At 36.1% G+C, this 26,487-nt stretch overlaps 1 protein-coding gene across 1 annotated transcript in view; it reads right to left on the bottom strand.

Annotated features, from left to right (window-relative positions):
* Positions 1-1,473: 1,473 nt before the first annotated feature.
* ANTXR2 (ANTXR cell adhesion molecule 2) overlaps positions 1,474-26,487 on the bottom strand; it is a 167,640-nt gene continuing 142,626 nt past the window's right edge. Inside the window, exon 17 of the mRNA XM_065914254.1 lies at positions 1,474-3,387. Coding sequence (XP_065770326.1) covers positions 3,349-3,387 — 39 coding nt within the window. The 3' untranslated portion in view covers positions 1,474-3,348. The remainder of the gene's footprint in view (positions 3,388-26,487) is intronic.

Genomic DNA, 26,487 nt, shown 5'->3' with positions numbered 1-26,487 from the left:
GAACGTTTAAACCTTATATATTTTTGCCAAAATAGTAATTATCCATAGATGACAGATGCTGCTCCCCACTTAATGGAGGGTCTCAAATTTTACTCTGCATCTCATTGGGAAGGAAATATAAAAATTTAAAATAGAATTAACTTGGGGAAAGACATCAGTGCTGTAACTCTTAGCACCAAATGTTTCTTCTTGGAGCACCAAATGCTTTAAGGAAAACATTCCAAGTATCAAAGTTTTCAGATAGATAAATATTTATGGATCAAATCCATAAAGAACAGACATTGTTATGAAATATATATAGATGCCTTCAAAACTTTCTTTCCAGGCAGAGTAGACACATAAGTTAGGAGTCATTTCCCACTTAATTGTTTTTGCAACCTTATGCAACACAAATGGATTGTGGATAAAGACTTAAACTGGCTTATTCACAGAAAGTAGATCTTGACTGACACTATGTCCAGAAAATTAAACAGGAACTGTTTCTCAATAGAAAACACTATTAAACTTAAAGAAATGGCTTTATTTTAACCTTTTATTTTCTTAACTGAAAGGCACAGAGGTTTTCAATTTTGTCCTTTTGTGAGAAAACAACACTTTTTAAGCAAATTATTCTCAATTTGCTAGTTAGCAAAATCAGAGAAAATCATTAACCTAGACCTAGTTTGTATCTTCAAGTGCAATAAAATTCCGTGTCTTTGAACTTCATGAGTGATACGTTTGTAGTCTGTATATAGACCACTGCCTCTCCCTCTTCACTGAGAGCTCTTCATAGTGATATTAGAACCAGAAATCCATTTTCCTTACAATCTACAGAAACCTACTTTGCCACTTAAGGGCAAAGGTCTACTTACACTGCTCATATAAAAAATAAAAGTGTCATAGAAATGCCATATGATACTAGACGAATTCAAAGGAACTACCAAAGAAGCAGACTTAGCTTCTGTATGTACCCTTGATGCTCTTCAATACCATTTAGGGGTGTGCGCTGATCAGAAGGGCTTCCCTGATAGTTCAGTGGTAAAGAATCCACCTGCCAGCGCAGGAGGCATGGGTTCAATCCCTGGGTCTGGAAGATCCCCTGGAGAAGAAAATGACAACCCACTCCAGCATTCTGGCCTGGGAGATCCCATAGACAGGGGCGCCCAATGGACTACAGTCCATGGGGTCGCAAGAGCTGGACATGACTTAGTGACTAAACAACAACTGATGAGAAATGAAAGGCCAAATTAAGAAAACAGCATCTGCCCCAGATGCAAATGTAGAACAATGGTCTACAAGAACTCAAAGGGGATGTATGTGGTTTCCAAGTTACACTTGCACACATGGATAATTACTACCAACACTATCATTTGTGAACATAACAGACATTTTGGAACTGGATACAATGCTGTCCCTGCAACTAGCCAAGACAATTCAATATTCAACCAAACAATGCTTGAGTGTATGTGGGCTTAAAGAAAACGGGAGCCAAAGCACAGGTAAAATTTTATTTATGAATATGGAGACACATGACTTTGGATCCAGCCAGCCAGTGACATAAATAAACTTGAGCAAAAGATTCAAGCTAGAGGATATATATGTATATCTATATATAAAAATTCGTGTGTCTGAGTAAGGCTTCTTGGAACAGTGCCACAGATCTGAACACCAACCATCAGAATCACTCCCGTCCTTTGAAATTTCCATTAAGAGCACAATGGGGGTAATTATACTGGGATGCTCCAAATCGCTGTTTCCATCTTGTGCACTCACATGCCCGCCAAACATGAAATGTTCGCCTTCTCCCTTCCAACATGATGGTTGTTGAACTTATTTTTAGTGTCATTTGATAAGCCTTTGTGCTCGCAGAGAGACATCCCACTGACCCAGCCACTGGTCATTGTCTATACCAGTTCACATCAAAGCAGGCGCACTTTGTCAGGTCTCCAGTCGAATATCCATTTCGCATCTGAAGTACAGTATCGAAAGTGACTAGATCATTTGAGCTTTTTCTTCAGCTGCTGCCTTCATCCTCCCCCACAGTCTTTCCGCTCACGCTAACATAATTTGGCATCGTCGACGTGACATGATGGTGGTTTTTCTTAAAAAAAATTATAATACAGACATTTTCGATGTTTCGGGGTGGTCGAACCTCCTGATATTTTCATTTATAATTTGACGAGAGGAGGTCTTTTTGTTTTTTCTCTACTGAATCACAACCAAGGTAGAGTGCCACTCAAAAATCCAAGAAATACGCATACAGTAATAGGTCATTCAATGTCAAAAGGCATAAAAAAGATGAGCAAAATCTTCACAGGCTGCTGCTTGCTGTTGCCTTTAATTATATTAATTAAACTTTGAAATTTTCATGCAAAGAGAGTTGCTGGCTTGTGACGCTGAAGAGCCCTTGGAGACTTGGAGGAAGAAAAAACCCTGAGCGGAAGCTTTGTGGTTACTGCTTCCTTTAAATTAAAAGCAAAACAAACTCCTAGATATGTTTACAGATATTAATGCTTTATGCACTACTAAGCCCTAAACATAGCAAGAGGGGTAAATCGACCCATCACAGGGACAAGTTCTCAAATCATGAGTCCATTAAACTCCACTCAAGATCTCTGGTTAGAGGCAGTCTTCCTGTGGAATAATGCACTATTAATTTTCTTCTTTTCCCAAGTGCATAATGAAAGGAAGGTGTCTTCAAAAACTAAAGGGCAAAATCTTGCTTGCTACCAATACCTTGAGGCATCCTGTCTACATTTTGTCATGCGTGTGCACTTTTCAGTGTTAGAATGACAAGATTTTCCAGTCAGAAGCTTCCCGGAAGGCACACTGCCGTAGGAGGACTTGGAAGGCTTTCGTGATCTGACATAGCGATAAGGCAGTAGACTCCATTATCTGCTGAGCCTGGTGGGAGATTTCGCACTCTGCCTCTGGCTAACAATCTTGCCCTGTAAACACACAAGTGCCATGTTTCCATGTAAAACACTCCTTTCTCCATTCAGGATCCACCTCGACCAATTGTTTTTTTTTCTCCCTGTTTTGACATCATCTTCACACTTTTGTTCTCACTTTTTCCTCTTTTACACATTCAAGCAGACCTTCTTGTATAAACCACGGCATGTCCATTAATGTTCCTCTTTATTTTCAACGTCCTGAATCATGAGTTACCATTGAGCTTCATCAACTCCCATGTAGACGGCAGAACAAGTGTTTGAAAATGTTTGGTGAAGCAAAGCAGAAGGCAGAGAAAACATTTCCTGACTGAGAGGAATAAAGCTGCTCTTCCAAAAACTTCTGAAATGCACTCTTTTTTCATCGGCGTTGTGAACATGTACCATCTTCGTACCTCTTGGCCTTCTTGTTTTCCTTTTACTGAGATGGAACTCGAGAGAAGTTTATGCACCGGCCCTAGGAAAGAAACAAATACTTATTGAAATACTGAAATAATTATTTAAAAAGCCCAAGAACACCTAGTGTTTCTACCATGATAAAACAATTACCCAAGGTACGGTTGACATTATGATGAAACATGGTCATAAGTTTTTTTCCCTCTGTGTCAAAGCATGATGGTTTTTTCAGATCTTTACCATAGCAAGTACACCTACCTACACAATGGCATGATAGAATTAGAGTGGGAAAAAAAATAAACTATGGGAAATACAACTTTGGTATTGTTATTTAAAGAACAGTATCGCTATCCTAGCAATAAAAATATCAAAGCCACAAACCTACATTTTCTATAATGAAATAAAAGCATCCCTTTATGCAAGCTGGTGCTTTTAAAGCTGATATAAAATTGGTGCTTCGAAAATGTATACATGAGGAGTGTATTTAAGGGATTGGGGATAAGAAGTCAGGGAGAAAGGGAGAGATGCCATTTCTTTGTGATTCCATTTTATAATAGACTTTCACAAGAGACTTATTAGCATTCTTGTCCTCTCGACCACGTCTCACAAGTGCACACCACTGTTACATCGTCTCTACACGGAGTGACTCTATTTGCACTCCACATTTCCAAAGACAGTCTGCCATTCCAGTTCCTTAGCACTTCAATAGAGCTTATGGAGAAACACTGTTTTATATGTAATTATAAGTAATCCAAGAATTAGTTGAAATAAATTTCCAGTTAGTAATAAAACATCCCCTTTTTCCCCCTCCTTGGTTTGAGAGTGAGGATGTCTTGTACAGTCCAAATCATATCCAGATTCCTTAGTCCAAAGCTACCACACTGCTTTCAGCTTTAGGGTTCAGATCATCATCTTATTGAGATTTTCCTATTTCTCTTAATATCTACTCTCTAACTTCACATTTTAGACTGTCTTTTCATTTCCCTCTAAATATGAATAATACATTTATTTCAAGTGTACATCCTATGTACATGGTACATTAAAAAGGAAACAAGATTTTGGTCTGTTTTCCTCTCAAAAATCACTGTACAAGTTGGAAATTTCAGAAATCAATAAGAAATATTAAAGCAAGGTAGTTTACATTTGTTCTTGCCTAAGAGGCAAATATTCATCAAATTATCTGCCTTCTAAATAATTTTGGAGGTAATGTTATTACTACGATTGTTGATTTTATTCCTTGCTTTGTGCCTAATATCTACAGATAGTATCTATGCAAAAGGAAGTGTGAGAAAATCATGGAGAAGACTACTTTAGAATGAGATAAAAATTCCTTGATAATGAAATGGTCACAGGTCATGTACTTAGACTGTATTTTGTATTATCTAGAACCTTCAAACAAGATTTTCATTACGAATATTAAGGGAAAAGATGCTTTTCTCCAGATTAGCTACATTTGGCATCAAGTGCCAAGAAAAATATTTTTAAATGTTATTTTCATGATATATGCCTTTTGAAAAAAATTTTTCCAGGGGGGTAGGAAGGAAAATGACATAAAAAATAAATATTTGGGCAAAGCAGTAAATCAGTCCTTCTGAGCCATGACAGTATAAACAGTATAAATACATACAATGAGAAATAGATTTTAACTGTGCATATTAAAACAATGATGTATATTAAAAATATTATTTTCTGGCAGTTTGGTTTTCCAGAACCAAAGAAAAGGAAATATATAAGGAATAGCATTCAGAGAGCAAAGGTACAAATTAATGACATCTTTTCTTGTGTATTTATTATGGACCAAAAATGTAAAAGTTTTCTCTCTTCTATGTCATTTTGAAAAAGATGTTATCATAAATTTCTACTTTTATATGGATTTCATCACTAGTTAACTAGATTTAGGTGTAAGGTTCTTTCTCTGACCATTTCTATTCTACACACCAGATTAATCTTAGTGACCCTGATTCATTTACTTTAAGTAACTGGAGAGTTTAAACAGAGAAATTCATAGTCCACTTGAATTTTCAAAATAATGTCAACATCTAGACTATTCCGGACCAAATTATTTTCTATTTCATTTGGTGTGGTTTAATTAAAGAGTAGAAACTAAAATGAAGAAAGCCCTATTGATTTTCACCCTGAGGTCCTTACTCCAACTCTTTCCAACCTTGGGATTAAGTACTGATCATCAGTCTATTGATTTAAGTACCTCAAAACCCTGGTGAATAGCATATATACCCTGGATTTTAGCACACACATTGATAAAAACAACCAAATACCTCCTCTTCTTCTAATCATGGACTCAGTGTTTCTCACTTTTATCAAGATCTGATCATGTTTTAATTCATAGGAATTCAGAAGTTGGTAACTTAGAGTTTTGTTCAGAAGTTACTTCCTTTGTTTAAGCCTTCAGAGGTTAAAGTGTCTGCCTGCAATGCAGGAGGCCCAGGTTCGATCCCTGAGTCAGGAAGATCCCTTGGAGAAGGAAATGGCAACCCACTCCAATATTCTTGCCTGGAGAATCCCATGGAGGGAGGAGCCTGGTAGGCTACAGTCCATGGGGTCACAAAGTGTCGGACATGACTGAGTGACTTCACTTTCATTTTCAATGGCCAAACCACATTGCATCATAATTGCTTGCTCCAATCTGAGTGCTCCAAAGCTTGAATATGTATCCCAGTTCTGCTATTTGTTAACTGTGGGATCATGAGCAACTTATGGTTTCTTCATCAATAAAATGGAGATTAAAAACTGAATGTTTATAAAGACTATTAAGTCTGTTAATATATATCTATAAAGCACTTAGAATAGTACCTGGCATATAGTAAACTCTCAATTAAAAACCAGTCACTATCCATCTCCTGTCTATGATGTCATTGCACAATGTTTAACATAGAACAGACATGTAATAAATACTTGCTTAGAAACAACTGGACAGATGGATGGTGTATTATAAAAACAATACCTCTACTTGGGGAGGAGAAGACCTTGAAAATGGGAAAACAGAAAAAGTATGAATTTGAGAGAGAGAAAAAAATGGATTACAAAGGAGAAAAATACAACAGTGAAAAGGAGAGAAGATAATATGGAAAAACACAGAATAGAGTAGTTCTAAAAAGAAAAGACAGATAAAGAATAATCAAGAAAAAAAGAAACTGTTGGCCAAAGGAAATTTTTATTTAGTATTCCATCAGTTATCTTACTCCCAGGGGATTATTTCATGCTAGCTACTACCATTCACTTACCAGAATATTCTAAAATCAAGGCAACATACCCTGGTTGCAAGTGGCTAAAATTAAGAGTCTGTGGGCCTTCAAATACTACTCAATACTAAGCTTACAAAACCTGTCAGTATCATGCTAATTACGTTTAAGGTCAAGAATGTTTGGGCTGCCATTGATATCACATGGCAAGGCAAGCAGTCAGGGCCAGAACACTGCAGAGCAATTTTTGTTCACAGGAAATGGGCTATGACAGGGCTTATAGGTTTGCTATATCCTCATGCTTACAGTGCCTATACAATAAAGGTTTGTTACCAAGGTAACAAGGAAAGCAATATGAAATAGCTTGAGCAAATGACTCATCACTGGATGGTTCAGAATGGAAAATATTAGTAGTAAATAGTGATTCTTTTCCTGAGACTATTTCACTTAGTATGCATGTGTGCGCTTAGTCCCTCAGTTGTGTCCAACTGTTTGTGACTATAGACTGTAGCCTGGCAGGCTCCTCTGTTTGTGGAATTTTCCAGGCAAGAATACTGGAGTGGGTTGCTATTTCCACCTCCAGGGATCTTCCTGACCCAAGGATTGAACATGCATCTCCTGCACTGCAGGCAGATTCTTTACTGCTAAGCCACCAGGGAAGCCCCCCTATTTCACTGTAATTATAAACAATCAAGCTCTGAAAATTTTTTAAAAAGTCAGTTGAACTAACCTAAATATACAGAAATATACACAGATACATAATTTTAATATTTTATTCCCTAAATAGAGGTTAATACTAGTACCAGGTAAAGGACTATAGACTCTCTAAAATAAACCACTAAAACTGTAATAAGCTAAAACAAATGAACACAAGGTTTCTGCTAGCAAGAGTTAAAATAGATAGATGTGGCTCAGTGGTAAAGAATCCGCTTGCCAATGCAAGAGATGCAAGAGATGCGAGTTTAATCCCTGGGTCAGGAAGGTCCTCTGGAGTAGGAAATGGCAACCCACTCCAGTATTCTTGCCTGGAAAATTTCATGGGCAGAGGAGCTATAATCCCCGGGGCTGCAGAGTCAGACAAAACTGAGCAATTGAGCATGCATGCAATATTACATTTATGCTATATTTTACAAAATAATAAAAGAAGCTTGAAATCAGGTGACACAGTGTTTACAGAATAATATATAATAACATGTAATATTATATTATGCATGCATGCTAAGTTGCTTCAGCTGTGCCTGACTCTTTGAGACCCTATGGACCCCACCAAGCTCCTCTCCAGACAAGAATACTGGAGTGGGTTGCCATGCCCTGTCCTTCTCCAGGGGATCGTCCAGACCCAGGATTGAACCTGGATCTCCTGCATTGCAGGCAGAAAAAAAACATTAATTTTCTCTATATTTCCAAATTTTTATTGAATATTTTAAAAATAATTTTCCTGACTTAAAATCATGCTCTAATCATGCATCTAAATAATGGGTAAAATCAAAGTATACTGTTGTTGTTATGATTTAGGTAACACCATATTATTTATTCAATTAGTCAATCACTACAACCAATCTGAATTTCATACCATGCTTTGTAAATCACTAGTTCATAAGTTTCAACAGTAACAACATATAGTCAATATGAAACTTAATTAAAATAGCATCCTTAGGACTGCATTCATTTAAAAATGAACTATGAATATATTCTATTCTTTTGCCTTGGGAGTATAGAATTCTTTGGATGCAATGAAATAATTATTAAATTTATTCATTTTGTATGACATAGATTAGGAGCAAAACTACTTAAACATTTTAAAAAATTAAGGTTAGGTAGGACAAACAGAATAACTACTGACTTTAGATTATAGCCAAATACATTTAAAGTACATTAATTTCAAATCTATGATAATTCAGATAATGACTGACCAGGTTACAATTTACCTTCTTAATATGTTAAACAATCAATAAGGCAAATATACTATAAACAATATTGCTATGGGCATATTTGCCAACTTAAGTTGTAGAATATTAGAAAGGCATTTATATATCAATAATTGAAACCATGGTATTATGATCTGGGTATGACATTTTATTTACCTAATAAAAATTATGGCTTAAAAGGAATAAAACTGCCTCATTTTCAACGTAAAACTGTTTTATGCAACTTTATATTGAGCACATTACCTAATTAGTGAGCTTCTGTGACAAGAGAACTCTCACGCATTGCTAGTGAAAGCATAAATTGGCAAAAATTATATAGTAAGTCACATGTGTACTAAGTCTTTAAAAGCTTTTATTCCTTGACTCAGTAATTTCATGTTGGGAATTCAGCCCAGTAAAGTGTCTAGACAAAGATTTCAAAATGTTTACCATTGGGTTTTTATAATATGAAAAATATAACAGTTAATTTATATTTATTTCTATCAGAGGAAAATTAAAGTATTCATTATCATATATGTAGCCATTAAAATAGAAAAATTTAAAAATATTTAAAGATGTAGGGAAATAATAAGTGAAAAAAATTCCAATTTGTATATATATATAAATATATATACTTATTATTGGGCTTCACTTGTAGCTCAGTCAGTAAAGAATCTGCCTGCGGTGCAGGAGACCAGGGTTTGATTCCTGGGTTGGGAAGATCCCCTGGAGAAGGGAACAGCTACCAACTCCAGTATTCTTGCCTGGAGAATTCCATGGACAGAAGAGTCTGGAGGGCTCATATAGTCCATGGGGCCACAAAGAGTCAGACACAACTAAGCAACTAACAACGTGTGTCTAAAGAGTAAAAGACAAGACTGACAGACTGCAACAAACATACCATGAGGAGTGGAGCTGTATGATTTCTTACATTCTATTTTATATCTTCTCTGTATATTTATACATTTGATAGTTTAAAAAAATAGTTTTCAAAGAGTAAATTCAATCAGCAAATGTGATCCTTTCTAACGATCTATATTTATGTTCTAAAAATCAGCCCAGGAACCCACTGACTGCTCTCAGGAATCACCATCACCTACCATCTGTGCCAAAGTTCTTCAGCATTCATGTTCCCATAGGTCACCTCATTTACTTGCCTCAAGGTTGTCTTTTGCAGTCAATATCCTGATGAACCTATGTGAGTGCGGTTCTACTCAAGAGGGCATGAGTATGGCAGAAGACGATGATTAATACATTTTATAATCCACAGTCAGTGTTTTCATTTTTATGGTATACAATACTAAGAGTTTCCATAAAAGGCCTATTCAAGCATTTGTCCAGGTCACAATCAGTAATCTAACTTCTTTAAATGTTTGTATGTGTGTGCATGTTCACACTCATGAGTGTGTACATGTGCACACATAGCCTACCTCAAACCCTGTGCATACGGGAGTTGATCACCTTTAAATGAAAATATAAGATAAAACTTTCATATGACATCAAACTTTCCAATAAGATGCATAGAATCTAAGGCATATGTAGGCACGTATGCTCTGTCATGCAGTTGTGTCCAACTCTTTTGTGACCCTGGGGACTGTAGTTTGCCAGGCTCCTCTGTCTATGGGGTTCTCCAGACAAGAACACTGGAGTGGGTTGCCATCTCCTCCTCCAGGGGATCTTCCTGACCTAGGGATCAAATCTACATCTGCTGTGTCTCCTGCACTGGCAGGCAGATTCTTTACCACTGAGGCACAAAGAAGCAGGGTGTGTGTATGTGTGTGAGTGTGTGTGTGTATGTGTGTGAGTGTGTGTGTGTGTGTGTGTATGTGTATCCACTCAATCAACAACACAGAATATGTATACTTCAGGCACTCATCAGTAATAATTTTGGAATCCTTCCTCCCCAGATCTGTGGGCGAAACTATCTTTGAAAGTGAGGTTCTAAGTGAAATGCTAGCCATTGATTTCTCCAGACCAGTCTGACTTCTCATGCTGTAGTCCATGATGTCCTGTGGGTTCTAAAAGAGCCACTTCAGCTGGAATAGTGCACAAGAATGGAGGAAACAGACAAATACAAGCTCTCCTAATTCAAATCAAGAAGCTGTACTCTTACCTATGCTTTAAAATCACAATTCATGTAAGATTTTGTTTTTGCTTAAACTAAAATTGTAGTCTGATAACTATTATTCAAGCTATTCATACCTATATAAAACCAGATCACCAGTAAACTATCAATATACCTGGACTTGGTGTCTTTACTGCTCTTAAGAAATATAATGCCTTCCTAAATAAATTTTTGACAACATTAAAGCATTATCCCTTCAACATTTGGTCATATCAAGCACCCATATGAAAGTTTGATCTTATATAGAGAATTTTGCATTTTGGAAAGTTGCTATCGAGGATCAATTTTTGGAGTTCAGAGCTAGGTAGGAAAAAGCTTGTCATTTCTGGTAAGTTCATGTGTTTCCCTTGCATTATGTAATGCCAACTGTATAACTCGGCCTTTCTCTTTGCGCCTTGACTTCCAAAAGCTCAGACTTATATCATGTTCTAAAGCATTGCTATTCTTAGTATACATTTTCTGGTATAGCTAAAACTTTGGCCCATGATTATCTTTCTATTTTTATCCTTAAGTTTTATTATACATTTTCCTCAATATTTCTTTACAAGTGGATTAGGTATAAGTAATTGTAAATGAATATATTTCTCTCTTAATTCTCAACTTTCTTAATTATGAAGACACCACACTCATCTAAAACCCTTTAAAACCCTCCAACAAATGTATTACACCTCAATCTCTGTCCTACACAAAAGATGAAATCTTGTCTAATTCCCTTCTTTGTTGCCTTTTCTTATTCTGGTAGGATTTATTGAAGTACCATAGAGATAGCTGATGTCAATTTAATCTTAACTAATATGAATTTGAACCTTAAACATGCAAACAGGTTGAAACTATACTATTTCATAAAATTCCAAAAGTTCTACAAAAATAAATCTTCTAGGTTTAAAGACTAAATGCTTAACTTCATTTTCTTTGATTGCTAGAAAAAAATAAGCACACTATGATGCTTTATAAACTTTAAATGTACTTATATGCCAGTTCAACTCTTAGAGCGGAGGTCTATGCAGAGGCTTTACTCTGTTACTCAATTTCCCTCAGTATAAGAAGGAACAGAATGTACCAAGGATATATTACAAACAGGTACATCACTTAACTCCACTTAGGTGATTTTCAGGAAACACCAAGTATCTATTAGAGTAAGAAGTTCATTGACATTTCATCGTTGGCAATACCTTCTCTTGGGTCATATAATAAGTAGGAGTAGAAAGTTGAGACCCCAAATAAAAATGCCCAGTGCCGTTACTGTTCTTCAGCTAATGAAACCAGGAGATTAAAACTAGACAACAGTAGGAACCAATATATTTACTGTTGGTTAAGAGCACAGACCCCAACTCTGTAGCAATATTTGAATATTGATTTTGCCAATCCATTGTTAGTGTGACCAGAGGAGCATTAACCAGAGGAAGTGCCACATTTCCCATCTCTCGAGCATTAAAATTCTGCTGGCATTAACACCTGCAAGCTCCTTTACTAGCATTCTGCACAGGATATATTTCACTGCTATAACCGTTACAGTATTATGCTCACCTCATAAATATCCACTGACAAGCTGAAGCATACAACTGCACTTTAGTTTAGACTTTTCAAACACAGATAGATGATTTATTTATATCGGCACTTCAAAAAAGACTTTACTAAAGCTTCATGCTTTGTGCAACAGTGAACAGTGACTCAAATTTAAAATTGTGTACAAAGCAGAGATGCACACGGAAACAGACCCAAGACAACTGAAGAGGTCTAGGAAATCACAAATGTCAGGAAAGAATGTGGACTTGAGAACACAATAGGCTCTTTGAGTGAAAATTTCCTGTAGCAACAGGAGGTACAGAGTGAGGAAACGGCATCTAGTATTCTCTCTCTCTGTCTAAATGTCAGAAGTTCCTGAGAGGTTTATTTCATTTTTTTAGTAAAAGGGCAAGTTAGTGAAGCTTACATATCTAATACTAATAGCATAATAAGACTACATTCAACTATCAGATATATATACATATCATATATGTATATAAAACACATACATATATACGCTGTACACACACATAATGAGAAAGATATATATACACACAGTTAAGTGTTAGTTGCTCAGTTGTGTCTGACTCTTTGCAACCCCATGGAGTGTGTAGCCTGCCAGGCTCCTCTGTCCAAGGGATTCTCCAGGCAAGAATACTGGAGTGGGTTGCCATTTCCTTCTCCAATATATACACAAATGTATATGTATAAAATGTATACACAATTATATATGTAAATATATTATTTATATATTATATAGGTAAGGACCTGTGTCATCCTGCTTTAAAAAAAACTGAAATATACTGAGCCAAAATATAACATAATCCATATACTTTTGTTCTAACAGAAGCCCAACCTATACCACATGTTCCATTTACAGTGGAGACAACACACCATAGAGAGATTCAGTTAATGTCATGAAGGGAAGTACTGACTTTGCCTGATGAAGTCACCTTTCAATTTTTTTCTCTTCATTCTGTTATGGCACCTGCAAACTTTTAGTGACTCTACATGTATTGGTAACATTTATTTTGCAAATATCTATGTGTCTTTATTTTTCTGAGATTCAGGCATAGAGCTGGCAGTTAATGAAACATCTAATTCATACCTCATAATAGTAAGGCACAAAGGCTAAAGCAGCCGTCACTAAATGAAAGGCAGAATCCTACCAAAAGCTGGGGACATAGCAGGAAAACTGAGAGAGACCCCTACATAGTACATAACATTTCCCTTGAAAGCAAAGCAATCAAGTGAAAGCTAGGGAGAAAAGCAGGAGGGGAGTGAAATATTACTTTTTCAAAGACACACGGGGCCTTCCCTAAGAAAAAGGAAGCAGCCCTTGAAGGTTTGGGGAATGGGAAGAGGAATGAGAAAAACAGCCCTGAGGGACTCAGAACATTCTTGATCCACATGGCAATAACCTGTTGAAACCTGGAAGAGGAGAACTGAGAAAGATCCCTCCAGGATTCATGGGGCCTTCTGACAGTGCAGGGAACATGGCCAACCAAAGGATGTAGAGCAAGGAATCAATATGGATGTGGGTCTTTCAAAGTACAGAAAATGATAATAGGGGAGGTGTGGTCCTGGACGCTGGAGAGCAAAGAGAACTTCCCAACAACTAGGAAGCTCACAGGTGGGTGGTAAAAGAGAGAGACAGAGAGATATGAGACGGGGGTGGGGGTGGGGTGGAAGGAGAGCTCTACTAAAGGAAAATCCCTGATCCTGCCCTCAAATGTCTGGAAGCCAGTCGTACACTAAATCTAAGATGGCAACAAACTGAGACCAGCTCAACCTTAAAACAGCAACATGACAGAGGGACTGTATACATGTTTCCAGAGGTAAATATTATCTAGGTTAGTTTTTATTTTTTAATGACAGTGTCCAGCATAAAATTGCAAATTATGGTATTCACAAGGAAGTAGGACGATATGAACGGAAAGCAACAGAAAACACAGTTAATATAAGCAAATCTATACTTAAGAGACAAGGACTTTAAAATATGTATGATAAAATATTATTAATAAAATTTCTAATGAGAAAGACGGATAGCATGCATAAAAATATGGTGAAATTCAGCAGAAATATGCAAACTCTCAATAAGAGCAAAATGGAAAAACTAGAAATAAAAAAGTAGTAGCAGATATAAAGAATGTTTTTGATTCATGTAAAAGTAGGCTAAAATAACAGAAGAAAAATACATTGAAGTTGAAGGTAAGAGAATATAAATTGTTCATATTGAAAAAAAAAGGGAAAAAATAACTAAAGATAATCTGAGACCACTGTGGCAATATCTAATGGTCTGTCACATGAGTAATTGGTGTCTCAGAAGAGAGAAGAAGGAATGGGGCAGAAAAATTTGAAAAAAAAATAATGGCTAAGAATTTCCTAGATTTGATGAAAGGCATAAACCTACATATCAAGGAAACTCAGTGATCTTCAAGCAGGACAAATACATAGGAAATCTTACCAGAGAATATGTAATAAAACTTACAAAAATCAAAGAATATCATAAAAGTATAACTCTCTGCTCCTCATCATTCCAGCCAAAGATAGTCTATATAGAGAAAACATTTGTAAGCACAACTAACATTTTATCAGAAACAATGGAAAATATAAGACAGTAGAATTCTCTCAAATGCTAAATGGGGAGGAAAAAAGTCAACCTCAGGAAGGTAAGGAAAATAAAGACATTTTAAGACAAGCAAAACCTGACATAATTTATCTACAATAAACTGCAACAACCACAAGTGTTAAATGAATTTCTTGAAACTGAAAGAAAAGACACTAGATGGAAGCCTGGATGTGCAGGAAGAAACAAAGAGAAACAGGAGTAAATATGTGCATAAATGTGAAATATAAATATATAAAAAATAAAAATTGTATGACACTACTGATTACTTAAAGCAAAAATAATAATAACATATTATTGAATTCATAACATTTGTAGAAGTACAATATATGATAATAAGAACACATAGAAAGAGAAGTTAATAAATGAAAGTTAGGGCATGGTAATGTTTATATATTACTTTAAATTTGTATACAATTATTAGATTGTAGATTAAGAAAAGTAATCTCTAGAGAAAACACTGAAAAATAGCACAGAGGTATATCTTAATATATTACATAAAATACTATATTAATCCAAAAGAGGTCAGAAAAAGAGAAACAGGGGAATAAAGAATGGATAGGACAAATACAAATAAAATACAGTAGATGCAAGAACTGAAAATAAACCGAAACCAATGAACCGGATACATAATCACATTTACAAAACAACTCTTTCAGGAGACTTAACACAGTATTTTCTTTGTGTATCTACTACAGAAAATAATTTAAGAATAAACAGACTAACAAAAAATGTTTTATTTCATTCACTAGTCTTAATTTTGATAATGCTACTTTATTATTAATTTGTAGCTAATACATTTTATAGCACAGGGCAGATAAGTATTTAAATATTGGTAAGGTTGAGGTTTTTAATGTAAGAGAAAATAGGTACAAGTATGAATTAAAAAATATTTAGTAAGAGCCTTTAATTCCAAATTAGAATTGAAAATATACCATAAACTCATGATTTTCTCAAAACTATTGGTTTTCTAGTTCTACCTGCTGAAAATGCTTAGAAACAAGGAATACTCAAAACAACTAGCACCCCCATATACAAACATGCTTTATCTAAATATTATTTACTAAAAACATCTAAATCTCCTTGGAATTGAATGATTTATTCCAGTTTTGAAACAAAAATATGAAAGATGAGTATGGGACATATTTTGACAAAACTAAAGAAAATTTATCAAAGACTAATGTGGGCCATGTCAAAAAGATATAATAACCAACATGAATTCAGTTCAGTTCAGTTGAGTCGCTCAGTTGTGTCTGACTCTTTGCGACCCCATGAACCGCAGCATGCCAGGCCTCCCTGTCCATCAACCAACTCCTGGAGTTCACCCAAACCCATGTCCATCAGGTTGGTGATGACATCCACCCATTAGGTTTTTGCAATAAGGTTTCTCTGATCAAACTTATCATCACAAATAGTAGAACAATTGAGATGGTACATTACCAAGTGCATAGCACCACTTATTAATAATCCATGCCATAAAAAGGTGAATTTGAATCGGAGTAAATGGTTACAGAGTGCCAGTATACATAAGCGTGTGTGCCGCAGACCAGTGCTGGAGGAGCTGTACTTTATAGAAATGTTCAGATGGCACAGAGATTCTAAGGAAGTCAATGAAACTATGACTACCTGGGGAAGAATAATTCTGGTAGAGAAATCAAGTGGAAAGTGTAACTGGCATTTCCACAGAAAAGTAATACAGACAGTATGGCAAGAGCAGACTGAGCAATGAAGGGAGGAAGATGAGGTCAGAGAGGAAGGCAGAGACCCTATGATATAAAGTCCTGTAGCAGTAACTGTTATAATTCTCTTTTTAAAAGCCAAATTACTAATTACACAAAGTTAACACCCAAAGCCCTTGACTGTGTGGATTACAACAAACTGTGGAAAAATCTTAAAAAGATGGGAATACCAGACCACCTGACCTGCCTCCTGAGAAATCTGTATGCAGGTCAAGAAGCAACAGTTAGAACTGGACATGGAACAACAACATGTCCCAATATGGACATGGTTCCAAATTGGGAAAGGAGTATATCAAGTCTGTATATTGTCACCCTGCTTATTTAACTGATATGCAGAGTACATCATGAGAAATGCTGGACTGGATGAAGAACAAGCTGGAATCAAGATTGCCAGGAGAAATATCAATAACCTCAGATGTGCAAATGACACCATTCTTATGGCAGAAAACGAAGAAAAACTAAAGAACCTCTATGAAAGTGAAAGAGAAGAGTGAAAAAGTTGGCTTAAAACTCAATATTCAGAAAACTAAGATCATGGCATCCGGGCCCATCACTTCATGGCAAATAGATTGGGAAACAATGGAAACAGTGAGAGACTTTATTTTTTGGGGAGCTCAAAAATCACTGCAGATGGTGACTGCAGCCATGAAATTATAAGGTGCTTGCTTCTTAGAAGAAAAGTTATGACCAGCCTAGACAGTTTATTAAAAAGCAGAGACATTACTTTGCCAACAAAGGTCCATCTAGTCTAAGCTATGGTTTTTCCAGTAGCATGTATGGATGTGAGAGTTGGACCATAAAGAAAGCTGAGCACCGAAGAATTGATGCTTTTAAACTGTGGCGTTGGAGAAGACTCTTGAGAGTCCCTTGGACTGCAAGAAGACCTAACCAGTCCATCCTAAAGGAGATTAGTCCTGAATATTCATTGAAAGAACTGATGTTGAAGCTGAAACTCCAATACTTTGGCCAACTCATGTGAAGAACTGACTTATTTGAGCAGACCCTGTAGCTGGGAAAGATTGAAGGCAGGAGGAGAAGAGAACGGCAGAGGATGAGATGGATGGATGGCATCACCAACTCGGTGGACATGAGTTTGAGTAAGCTCTGGGAGTTGGTCATGGACAGGGAAGCCTGGCGTGCTGCAGTCCACGGCATCGCAAAGAGTTGGACAGGACTGAGCAAATGAACTGAACTGAACTGACTGAACACCTGTATTTCTCCTCATTTCTTTTACAATAGACTGAGCTAAAATGTTAAAGTGATTTCCTTTTCAAAGTTCTTAAGAACAACACACACACACACACACACACACACACACACTTTCTCTCTTTCCCACATACACTCAACAAATAATATCAAGATAAAAAACCCAAACTCCAACTACTATGTCAAATAATAGCTAATTGAAAACTCAACCCACGTTTGAATTATATATTTATATAAATGCTAGACAAATCCAAACGAAAAGTATGTTATATCACAACTCTTCAATCAGGTAGAAAAACAGAATTAATTCACTCATTGTGGAAGAATAATGCATGAATATATTAATTTTCACCTGAGTATTTAGAGACTTAAAATTTTAACCTCCAGTTGTTAATATCACAGAGCAATAATTTTACATGCAATTTGTGTATTTTTTCCTAGAAAATTAGGCATCAAGATAATTCATTTGTCTTATCAAACTGATTTTGGCACATTAAAAGAGAAACCCCAAATGCTTATACACCATTGTCACTGAAAAACATTTATCGGGAGACTTTGTTAATGTATACAATCCCAGTAATACAATGATTTCTTTCTAGCTAAGTTTAGATTCTAAGAATTACATCCTCACTTTTTGGTCAGTGTATGTTGTCCCAGTTAAAAAAATTAATAACTAAAAATGTGTTGATGAATTCAGCCTATCAGGAAGATCCCCTGAAGAAGGAAATGGTTTCATTAGCTGTCTCTTAAGTATTCACAGCTCTTCCGATCATTTGTCAGAGAGCTAAATTCCCAGCTAATCTGAGACAAACTCCAATCATTTAACAGGATCTTTCAAAGAAAAACAAACATTAAAGACTGCACTTTAAGTTTTAAAATCAATACTTAATGGATAATACCAATTAAAAATGCCTTAAACGATTTACAGTTTTTAAAGCTTCACATTTAAGGGAAATTATAAATTACTTTCTAGATGATAAATGAAAAAAAATTTATAGAAAAATCTTCCTAAAGCTTTAGCTGGAAAATTGGTCACTTTTATGTTCTTTCCCTTCAGCGCAGCAAATATTTAATGAACTCATTCCAGACATTCAATTTGAACACAGGACATATGTATATCTTCAATTTTTGGACCAAAATATTTATGCCTTATATTTTTATTACATTTGGGAAAAACAATTTTGAACAATTGTTGAAGTCATTTTTATATTTAATAATGGTATCCAAATCCCCAAAGTCAGGATTTCATTTTGAACATTTACTACCAACTAATATTAAGACATGAAATGATATATACTGTTTTATAACACATAAGTGATGTAGATTAAAATTATTCACAATACACTTCAACATTCTACACTGCCAGAGCAGCAGCCAAATGATTACATTTACTGCTAAATTTACACCAGGAAGAACAAAACTTCAAGCAGCACCTTAAATCGTTGATATGAAAATTAGGCTGATAACAGTCTGAAGACTATCCTTGTTTTTATGTGCAGATGCAAGTCTGAACAGATCTTTCAGATACAGCCGCCAGGACTCATATTGCAAAGATAGATGCCACTGTGACCCAGATGTCACTTCAGTTATCAATGAGTATACAATGGCACTTAATGGGAATCCCTTGGTTTTCACATTATGAAAAGAAACTAAACATGAATTTTGTCCCTTGATCAATACAGGCATTCATTGCTTAAATAACATATCAACTAACAAGATAACTCTTAAAATAACTGAGGTAGTATTAAACCATCTCAAGAGATACAATCTCCCTCAGAAGGACAGACTTTCAAAGTTTAAACATTTATACAAAGATAAGCATATACATACACTCAAATAGGTAGACAAACATGATAGTGATACTGTTTCAGAATACTAATGACCTATTCATGTGTAATAATTTACCTCTATATACAAAGGACATTTATACTTCAGCCATAGAACTCAAAAATGCTGAAGACATGTACATTTGGGTCAAATAATTAAGTGATCGACTTTGATTATTTAATTTCCATTTGATTGTTAAATGTAATTATTCAACATAAATCCCCAAACCAGAAACTGGAGTTTAGGTCTATCTACAACTCAAATACTGGGTCTAGTGTTAGTGTAAATAGATGATTTATGGATGGATGGATGGATAGGTGGATGGATACATAGAAAGATAGATATTGATACACATATTGATAAATAAATAGATAGGAATATATACAGGTAGACAGATGTGGATATAAAAATCAATTCTCGGTTAGTTCAGAAAAACAAATTCTGTTATTCTAAGTCAAAATGGTTTTCTAAACCAAAAATAATATAATTGGCCTAATATTCTACTTGGAGAAAGAAATGGCAACCCACTCCAGTATTCTTGTCTGCAGAATCTCAAGGACAGAGGAGCCTGGTGGGCTACAGTCCATGGGATTGCAAAGAGTTGGACAAAATTGAGCAACTAACACACAAGAGTTTCATGATTGTTTTTTTACTACCATTTTGTAAATGTGTAAAACAGTGTTCACCCTATACTCTGTGTTTAAAACATATTTGCTGAATTAATGATAACTACTGAGTATGAAATGTTAAATTTGATCTATGCAGCTACTGTCTCTCTCAAACATGTAATTGATATTGATATAGATATTCATGTAAATAGTGAGGTACTTCAATTTAACCACACAATGATTAGGAATAAAAGACAGTGGTTCACTTGCCTATATGTACAAACACAAAACTAAGAAACGACATTTCAATTTTTGCTAACTTATAATTAAACAATAGTGGCATCGTTCCATGGCCAAAGTCTTCCTGGCTTTTTTTGTGATGTGGATATTCAAAGCAATCCTTAGAGGTCTCCTTTCCTATGTGTCAGCCCAGTGCTAGGCATAATAGAGAAAGAGTTGAACTGGAGGATAGAAGTATTCTAAGCTGGAAAACAAGTAGGCATCAGGGAGGAACTGAACTTGATGTCAATTTTAAATAGAGAACAGATGGTAGGAAGTGAAGTCTGCTTCAGGCTTGAAATCACCAACAGACAGAGAAGATAATGGTACATATTCCAAATCCATTATGATACTTAGATCTAAATACAACACATGTCTGACAAGCAGGAAGTGGTCATTACGAGGAACCTAACCACATGTAAACATGACATGAAGTACTGAAATAGTAAATCTGTGCCCAATTAATCAATTTTGTGAGTGTTTATTTTCCTTTATGATTCTGCTATTCCCTGTCAAAGAAATCAATATTTGAAGAAACATGGTACTTCTTAATATAAGGGGCATATCTCGATGTGTGTCAATAAAAATTCCAGAGATCAAGTCATGCATCAGGAAGAATTATTCTATATTTTCTATTGTTAACATCATGAGATTTGAAAACAATATAGCATAATTCATGTAGACTTCCCAAAACATATTTTTTTCAAAACTCTCTTAAAACTAATGACATTTGCTGACAAATGTGAACGTTTAATATTTAATATATACTGTGCTGTGGTTAGTTGTCCAGGCATGTCCAACTGTCGGCAACCCCACGGAGTGCAGCACACCAGGCTCCATTGTTCATGGGGATGCTCCAGGTAAGAATACTGGAGCGGGTTGCCAAGCTTTTGTCTAGGAGATCCTCCCAACTCAGGTGTCGAACCCAGGTCTGCCATTGTAGGTGGATTCTCTACCATCTGAGCCACCAGGAAAGCCCAAGAATACTGGAGTGGGTAGCCTATCCCTTCTCCAGGGGATCTTCTGGGTCATGAAGATCTTTTTTTGCATAGTTCTGTGTATTCTTGCCATCTCTTCTTAATATCTTCTGCTTCTGTTAGGTCCGTATCATTTCTTTCCTTTATTGTCCCCATTTTTGCATGAAATGTTCTCTTGGTATCTCTAATTTTCTTGAAGAGATCTCTACTCTTTCCCACTCTATTATTTTTTCTCTATTGCTTTGCACTGATCACTGAGGAAGGCTTTCTTATCTCTCCTTGCTATTCTTTGGAACTCTGCATTCAGATGGGTATATCTTTCCTTTTCCCCTTTGCCTTTAGCTTCTCTTCTTTTCTCAGCTATTTGTAAGGCCTCCTCAGACAACCATTTTGCCCTTTAGGATTTCTTTTTCTTGGGGATCATCTTGATCACTGCCTCCTGAACAATGTCACGAACCTCCATCCATAGTTTTGCCCATAGGTGGTGTGATTACTCAATTAAAGCCAGATATCATGGAATGCAAAGTCAAGCAGGCCTTAGGAAACATCACGATGAACAAAGCTAGTGGAGGTGATGGAACTCCAGTTGAGCTATTTCAAATCCCAAAAGATGATGCTGTGAAAGTGCTGCACTCAATATGCCAGCAAATTTGGAGAACTCAGCAGTGGGCAAAGGACTGGAAAAGTTTTTTCAGTTTTCATTCCGATCTCAAAGAAAGGCAATGCCAGAGAATGTGCAAACTACCACACAATTGCACTCATCTCACAAGCTAGCAAAGTAATGCTCAAAATTCTTCAAGCCAGGCTCCAACAGTATGTGAACTGTGAACTTCCAGATGTTCAATCTGGATTTAGAAAAGGCAGAAGAACCAGAGATCAAATTGCCAACATCCATTGGATGGATCTTGCTCTCACGAAAAAGCAAGAGAGTTCCAGAAAAACATCTACTTCTGCTTTATTGACTACACCAAAGCCTTTGACTGTGTAGATCACAACAAACTGGAAAATTCTTAAAGAGACGGGAATACCAGACCACCTGGCCTGCCTCCTGAGAAATCTGTATGCAGGTCAGGAAGCAACAATTAGAACTGGACATGGAACAACAGACTTGTTCCAGAAAGCAAAAGGAGTACATCAAGGCTGTATATTGTCACCCTGCTTATTTAACTGATATGCAGAATACATCATGTGAAATACTGGTTGAATGAAGCACAAGCTGGAATCAAGATTGCCAGGAGAAATATCAATAACCTCAGATACACAGATGACACCACCCTTATGGCAGAAAGTGAAGAACTAAAGAGTCTCTTGGTGAAAGTGAAAGAGGAGAGTGAAAAAGCTGGGTTAAACTCAACATTCAGAAAACTAAGATCATGGCATCTGGTCCCATCACTTCATGGCAAACAGATGGGAAAACAATGGAAACAGTGACAGACTTTATTTTCTTGGGCTCCAAAATCACTGCAGATGGTGATTGCAGCCAAGAAATTAAAAGACGCTTGCTCCGTGGAAGAAAAGCTATGACCAACCTAGACAGCATATTAAAAAGCAAAGACATTACTTTGCCGACAAAGGTCCCTCTAGTCAAAGCTATGGTTTTTCCAGTAGCATGTATGGATGTGAGAGTTGGACTATAAAGAAAGCTCAGTATCAAAGAATTGATGCTTTTGAACTGTGGTGTTGGAGAAGACGCTTGAGTACCTTGGACTGCAAGGAGATCCAACCAGTCCATCCTAACGGAAATCAGTCCTGAATTAGAAGGACTGATGCTGAAGCTGAAACTCCAATACTTTGGCCACCTGATGCAAAGAACTGACTCATTTGAAAAGACCCTGATGCTGGGAAAGACTGAAGGCAGGACAAAAGGGGACAACAAAGGATGAGGTGGTTGGATGGCATCACTGACTCAATGGACATGAGTTTGAGCAAGCTCTGAGGGTTGATGATGGACAGGGAAGCCTGGCGTGCTGCAGTCCATGGGGTCACAAAGAGTCAGATGTGACTGAGTGACTGAACTGAACTGACTCAGGGGATCTTCCCAACCCAGGAATTGAACCGGGGTCTCCTGCATTGCAGGTGGATTCTTTACCAGTTGAGCTATACTAACTCTATCAAAAAGTAAAGATTTGAGCTTAAAAAGAATGAAAACCTGCTTAAAAGGAATAAAATATAACTTGATAGATCAATTTCGGTGACTCCTTATTTAAAATGAAAGAGTGTTTAACCTACATTGGATTATTGGAGTTGTTCTCTCTTTGATAAGATATTATTAGAAAAGTATCAATTCTGTGGCATTTCTGGCACTCAGAACATTCTTCCAAGTCAGAAACATGAAAGTAAAAGGCCACAAACTGTCTTTTGCAATTGCAAATATATATTATATATATTTATTTATAAATATATATATATTTATATATTTAAATATATATAATATATATTAATTTATATATATATATATATATATAGTGTTCATAAAGCTTGCTTTCTTTGAATTCAGTCTTTCGTCACACTTTTAAAATATGACAATGAAAATTCAATTCCAAAACCTTGCCACTGGAAAATGTCTCTTTGACTGAAATGAAGAGAAGGGCTGGTAGTCGTGCATCAGTACACCATGAGTGAAAGCTGTGCCGAGCTGTCATATTCAAACCTAGCATCCCATCACCACAGATAGAAAGGCTATGTGAGATGACAATGTAATGTGTGGTTTGAATGGCATCCCTGAGAAAAATCCAACTGCAGCAGCACATTTTTAGATTTAAATGTGGAAGATGGGTCACACTAAATATATATCATTGTATTTTTTCATCAAAGTCAACATCTATCTTTGGGACGTAGAGAAAACTGAATGAATAAAATATGCTGGTACTGGCAAAACCCAAACGTGGACAATTATATCAGCATTTTTATTCAGTCTCTTCTGACAACATCAATGCACCTTGCAAAAAAAAAGCCAGATGTTCCTTCCACTCAGTGCTATTAAAAGTCTGTTTTAGAGACTTAAATTATATTCACTGTTTCTCTTTTTTCCCCCAAATGATGATGGCATTGAAGCCTTTGATAATGAAGAAAACATATTTTTATGTGGGTTTTTTAGTACTTCTAGATTTAAATATACAGCTTAACATATGTTTAAGACACAGCATATGGAAATAAGAAAAAGCAAATCTGAAATCCAGGCACAAATATTACTTTATAGTCATTTCAAATCATGCAGGTTATTGAGACTCAGAAACAACAAAAATATAATCTCTTTGGCTATAATCATACTACTACAGGACTTAAAATTTCCATGGTTAATATCTCACTGTTCAGATTCTACAGAATTCATCCCAGATTTTAAAAGGATGAAACCAAGAGAGTTCTTCCCTTCGTGTGACTTGGGGTCATTTCTTACTGAGCACTATTAAAAATAACACCTTTACAAATCAGCCAGTGAATAAATTAATTAGCAGCAACCAGTGAGTACTTCTAGTGTAACAACTTCAATCTATCCACTTAACTGCATTATTACAGAGGTGATGCCCATGAAGAAGTCAGTAGAAAAATATACAAAGAATAATGTACAAAGCAGGGACATCACTTTGCCTACAAAGTACTCATGTTTGGATGTGAGAGCTGGACCATAAAGAAGATTGAGCACCAAAGAATTGATGCTTTCAAATTGTGGTGCCAGAGAAGACTCAGACTCTCTTGGACAGCAAGGAGATCAAACCAGTCAATCTGAAAGGAAATCAACCCTGAATATTCACTGGAAGGACTGTTGCTGAAGCCTAAGCTCCAATACTTAACACACCTGATTCAAAGAGCAACTCATTGGAAAAGACTCTGATGTTGTGAAAGATTGAAGGTAAAAGAAGGGGGTGGCAGCAGATGAGATGGTTAGATAGCATCAGCTGACACAATGGACATGAATTTTGAGCAAACTCTGGTAGACAGCAGAGGACAGAGGAGCCTGACATGCTGCAATGAGTTTCAAAGAGTTGGACACATCTTAGTGACTGAACAACAGCATCAACATTGTATGATTTCACTTTTATGTGGTACCTAGAATAGTCAAATTAAAAAAGAAAGAAAAATAAATAATGGTCCTCAGGGGCTAGAGGAGACGAAACAGAGAGTGTTATTGCTTAATAGGTACACAGTTTCAGTTTGCTTTGCTAAAAAGTTCCAGAGATGAACAGTGATAATGGCTGCACAACAATCTTGACGCACTTCACGCTACTGGACACTTAAAAATGGTTAAAACTGTAAATCTTATATGATATGTATTTTACCACATTAAAGAATGATTATTTACAGAATTTAAAAGTCAACTGAGATTATTACCATAATTTACAGATTAGTTAACTTGTAGAATTTAATTCATGATAGATGAACTCAAGATCTAAAAAATCAAAAGTTCTCATATACCAGTAAAGATTAAGTTTTGGAAGATTTGTTATATTTAAAGAAAAATATTTATTCTAAAAGATATAACAGACTTTTATATATTACTCATCTTCCTCATAGCTCATTGGGTAAAGAATCTGCCTGCAATGCAGGAGACCAAGGTTTGATTCCTGGGTTAGGAAGATCCCCTGGAGAAGGAAATGGCAACCCACTCCAGTAGTATTCTTGCCTGGAAAATCCCATGGACAGAGGAGCCTGGCAGGCCACAGTCCATGTGGTTGCAAGAGTCGGACATGACTTAGCAAGTAAACCACCACCATATATTACTCATGTGTGGTTATCTATCTATATATAAATCATAATTATGTCATGATAGTCAATTTACTTTAATGTAATAAAACCAGTGACAGCATGAAAAAATAATTATTGTTTAATAAGTATTTTGTAAGGCAAGAAATATTTGATAAACAAATATTTGATATTTCAAAAGTTAACTTAAAATCCTATTTTAGATATAATTTACTGTCTTAATCTCAGTAAAATAGTAATAGAGTCAAATAAAGTCTTGACTGTATGCAGTAGTTGGGAATAAGTAATTCAGAGTGGAAAAACTATCATGATAATTGAAAATGAAAGGCAAAAATGCTGCTGGCTTTCCCCCAGCCTCTGTTCCATTCCTTCAGTCATTCAAGTAGGTCCTAATAGGAGTCCTCTCCCCTATTTACCTATCATCTGGTAGACACAGGTGACAACCATTGGGCACATA

Source organism: Muntiacus reevesi, chromosome 22 (genome assembly GCF_963930625.1).
Source record: "Muntiacus reevesi chromosome 22, mMunRee1.1, whole genome shotgun sequence".
Taxonomy (NCBI): Eukaryota; Metazoa; Chordata; class Mammalia; order Artiodactyla; family Cervidae; genus Muntiacus; species Muntiacus reevesi.
The sequence above is the reverse complement of the archived record's forward strand: the minus strand, read 5'-3'. Positions and strand labels throughout refer to the sequence as shown.